The sequence below is a fragment of the Octopus bimaculoides genome, chromosome 9 (assembly GCF_001194135.2).
Source record: "Octopus bimaculoides isolate UCB-OBI-ISO-001 chromosome 9, ASM119413v2, whole genome shotgun sequence".
In the NCBI taxonomy this organism is placed as follows: Eukaryota; Metazoa; Mollusca; class Cephalopoda; order Octopoda; family Octopodidae; genus Octopus; species Octopus bimaculoides.
The window spans coordinates 76,016,496-76,018,956 of NC_068989.1; the positions used below are offsets into that span (position 1 = coordinate 76,016,496).

Here is a 2,461-nt window from a genome sequence, read left to right on the forward strand (position 1 = left end):
TATATATATATATATATATATATATATATATATATATGCATATATGGTACAGGACGTCACATGACGTAAACAACATGAAATCCGAAGACAAACTTGGGTGTCCATCCAACGAGAGAAACAGATGGAAAACAAGACAAGTGACGTAAAGAACGACTCTTCATCAGTTGACGGCTGTACAACTACTCCTCATTTCGAGCATTTAACGACAATATGAAGCTTCGAAAGGCAGTTGCTCCCGCGAACCAAAATAAAATTTGGGATTTGCGGAGGGTCAAAGTTGGTAACAAAAACAGGACAAACCAAACGAAAACAAACACAAAGAGCCGTTGGGCCAGACGAGATACCGTAGCGAACGCTGTTAGAATATTGTCTTTGACAAGAGAAAAGATAGAAGAGGAGACAAATAAGAATGCATCTGCTCTGTACGACAGATTAAAGGAAAAGAAAGATGGACGATGGTCACGTTTGAGTAACGAGAGGGAGAGAGAGAGAGAGAGAGAGAGAGAGAGAGAGAGAGAGAGAAAACAGTGAAGAGGAAAAAAGAATTAGAGAAAGGAAGAGTGGGAAAACTAAAGGGAGAGAGAGAGAGAGAACAGTACAGGGTACAGTCGCATCAAAATTATTAAGATAAACTTACTTGGAAATGGTTGCGTGGCGTTCAATCATATAATAATATAAATAAAATATATATATTTGCATATATACATATATGTACGTACACACACACACACACACACACACACACACACACACACACACACATATATATATATATATATGCATATATTATTATATGTTAGAACGCCACGCATCCATTTCCAAGTAAATTTATCTTAATAATTTTGATGCGACTCTACCCTGTACTGTTCTCTCTCATCCCCTTTCATTTTCTATTCCTTCCTTTCTCTAATTCTTTTTTCTCCCCTTCACCGTTTTCTATCTGTGTTTCTCTCTCTCACCCTATTCCTCTTTCACTCTTTCTCGTTACTCACGCGTGACAATCGTTAATTTTTCTTTTTCTCACGTGATCATCTTTCTTTTCCTTTAGTCTGTCGTACAGTGTTCGATCGACCTGCTAAAGATCTCAATTAGATCTCCCGCAAATCACACGCTGATATCTTAAATAATATTTTTCTCCTTGAATTTGCCGCAAGCAAGATGTGTTCAAACTGCAAACTATTCCGGGGTATGAGGATGAAAAATCTAGATATTAAGGAGAGGGGAGTTATCTTTTAATCGACATTACTCCGAGGTCTCTTTTGACCAGGAAGAATAGCAACTGTGAAGAACCAAAAAAGAAACGTCCAGTACAAAACCACATTGCGCCAACTTAGAATCCTAGAATTTGGCAATTATCAATAACCAGGAATGGTCAAAAGTTGTCGGAAAGTAAGGTCGGACAAAATGCCGCTAAGCATTTTCTCGGCGTAATAATGATTCTGCCTTATTCAGATACAATGTTTGTGTCAAATTTTGGCGTAAGGTCAGAAATTCCTTCAGCGGAATTTGAACTCAAAACGTAATGGCGGACGAAAAACCGCTAAGCATTTTGCCCGGCATGTTTATGCTTTTGCCAGGTATGTTTATGTTTTTGCCAGCTCAACGCCTTAATTCAAATGTAATATTAAAAATTATTTAATTCATTTCTTTGTAGATATTCACATACAGAAGAAGTGGATGTAGCTTTATTAATCTCTCGTTCCATCAAGAAAATAGGTAATATGAAAAGAAATATATTTTCTAAATATTTTGTTGTTTTTTTATTTGCGGAAGATATCTCATTTTTTAGTTTAGTTATGAAATGAAGGTCGCGTCCATGATTACGCTTTTTTTACTGGATGGATTCAGGGTAGAAGAAAGCTCGAATCGTAGGTTATTTTCAGTATTAGAGACCTGCATTAAAGGCTTCCAACAAGTGAGACATTAAACTCGGTGTTAGATTAAAATTTATCTCATGTCACTCCGTCGGTTACAACTACAAGAGTTCCAGTTGATCTGATCAACGGAACAGTCTCCACATGAAATTAACGAGTAAGTGGCTGAGTACTCCACAGACAAGGTGTACCCTTAACGTAGTTCCCAGGGATATTCAGCGTGACACAGAATGTAACAAGATTGGTCCTTTGAAGGCGGCGAGTTGGCAGAAACGTTAGCACGCCGGGCGAAATGCTTAGCGGTATTTCTCCTGCCGCTATGTTCTGAGTTCAAATTCCGCCGAGGTCGACTTTGCCTTTCATCCTTTCGGGGTCGATGAAATATGTATCGCTTACGCACTGGGGTCGATATAATCGACTTAATCCATTTGTCTGTCCTTGTTTGTACCCTTTGTGTGTAGCCATTTGTGGGTAGTAAAGAAATAAGAAATAAGAAATAAGAAATAAGATTGGTCCTTTGAAATATAGGTACGATTCACTTTTGCCAGCTGAGTCGATTGAAGCAACGTGAAATAAAGTGTCTATAT

The 2,461-nt window shown here is 38.0% G+C and overlaps 1 protein-coding gene across 2 annotated transcripts in view; it reads left to right on the plus strand.

The window, feature by feature from the left end:
* LOC106868254 (uncharacterized) overlaps positions 1-2,461 on the plus strand; it is a 36,096-nt gene that overhangs the window by 6,411 nt on the left and 27,224 nt on the right. For both annotated transcript variants that reach the window (XR_008264926.1, XM_014913425.2), the window contains exon 3: positions 1,655-1,716. Coding sequence is in view for 1 of the 2 variants with exons in the window: in XM_014913425.2 (XP_014768911.1) it covers positions 1,655-1,716 (62 nt within the window). In the remaining variant the exon portion in view is untranslated. The remainder of the gene's footprint in view (positions 1-1,654; positions 1,717-2,461) is intronic.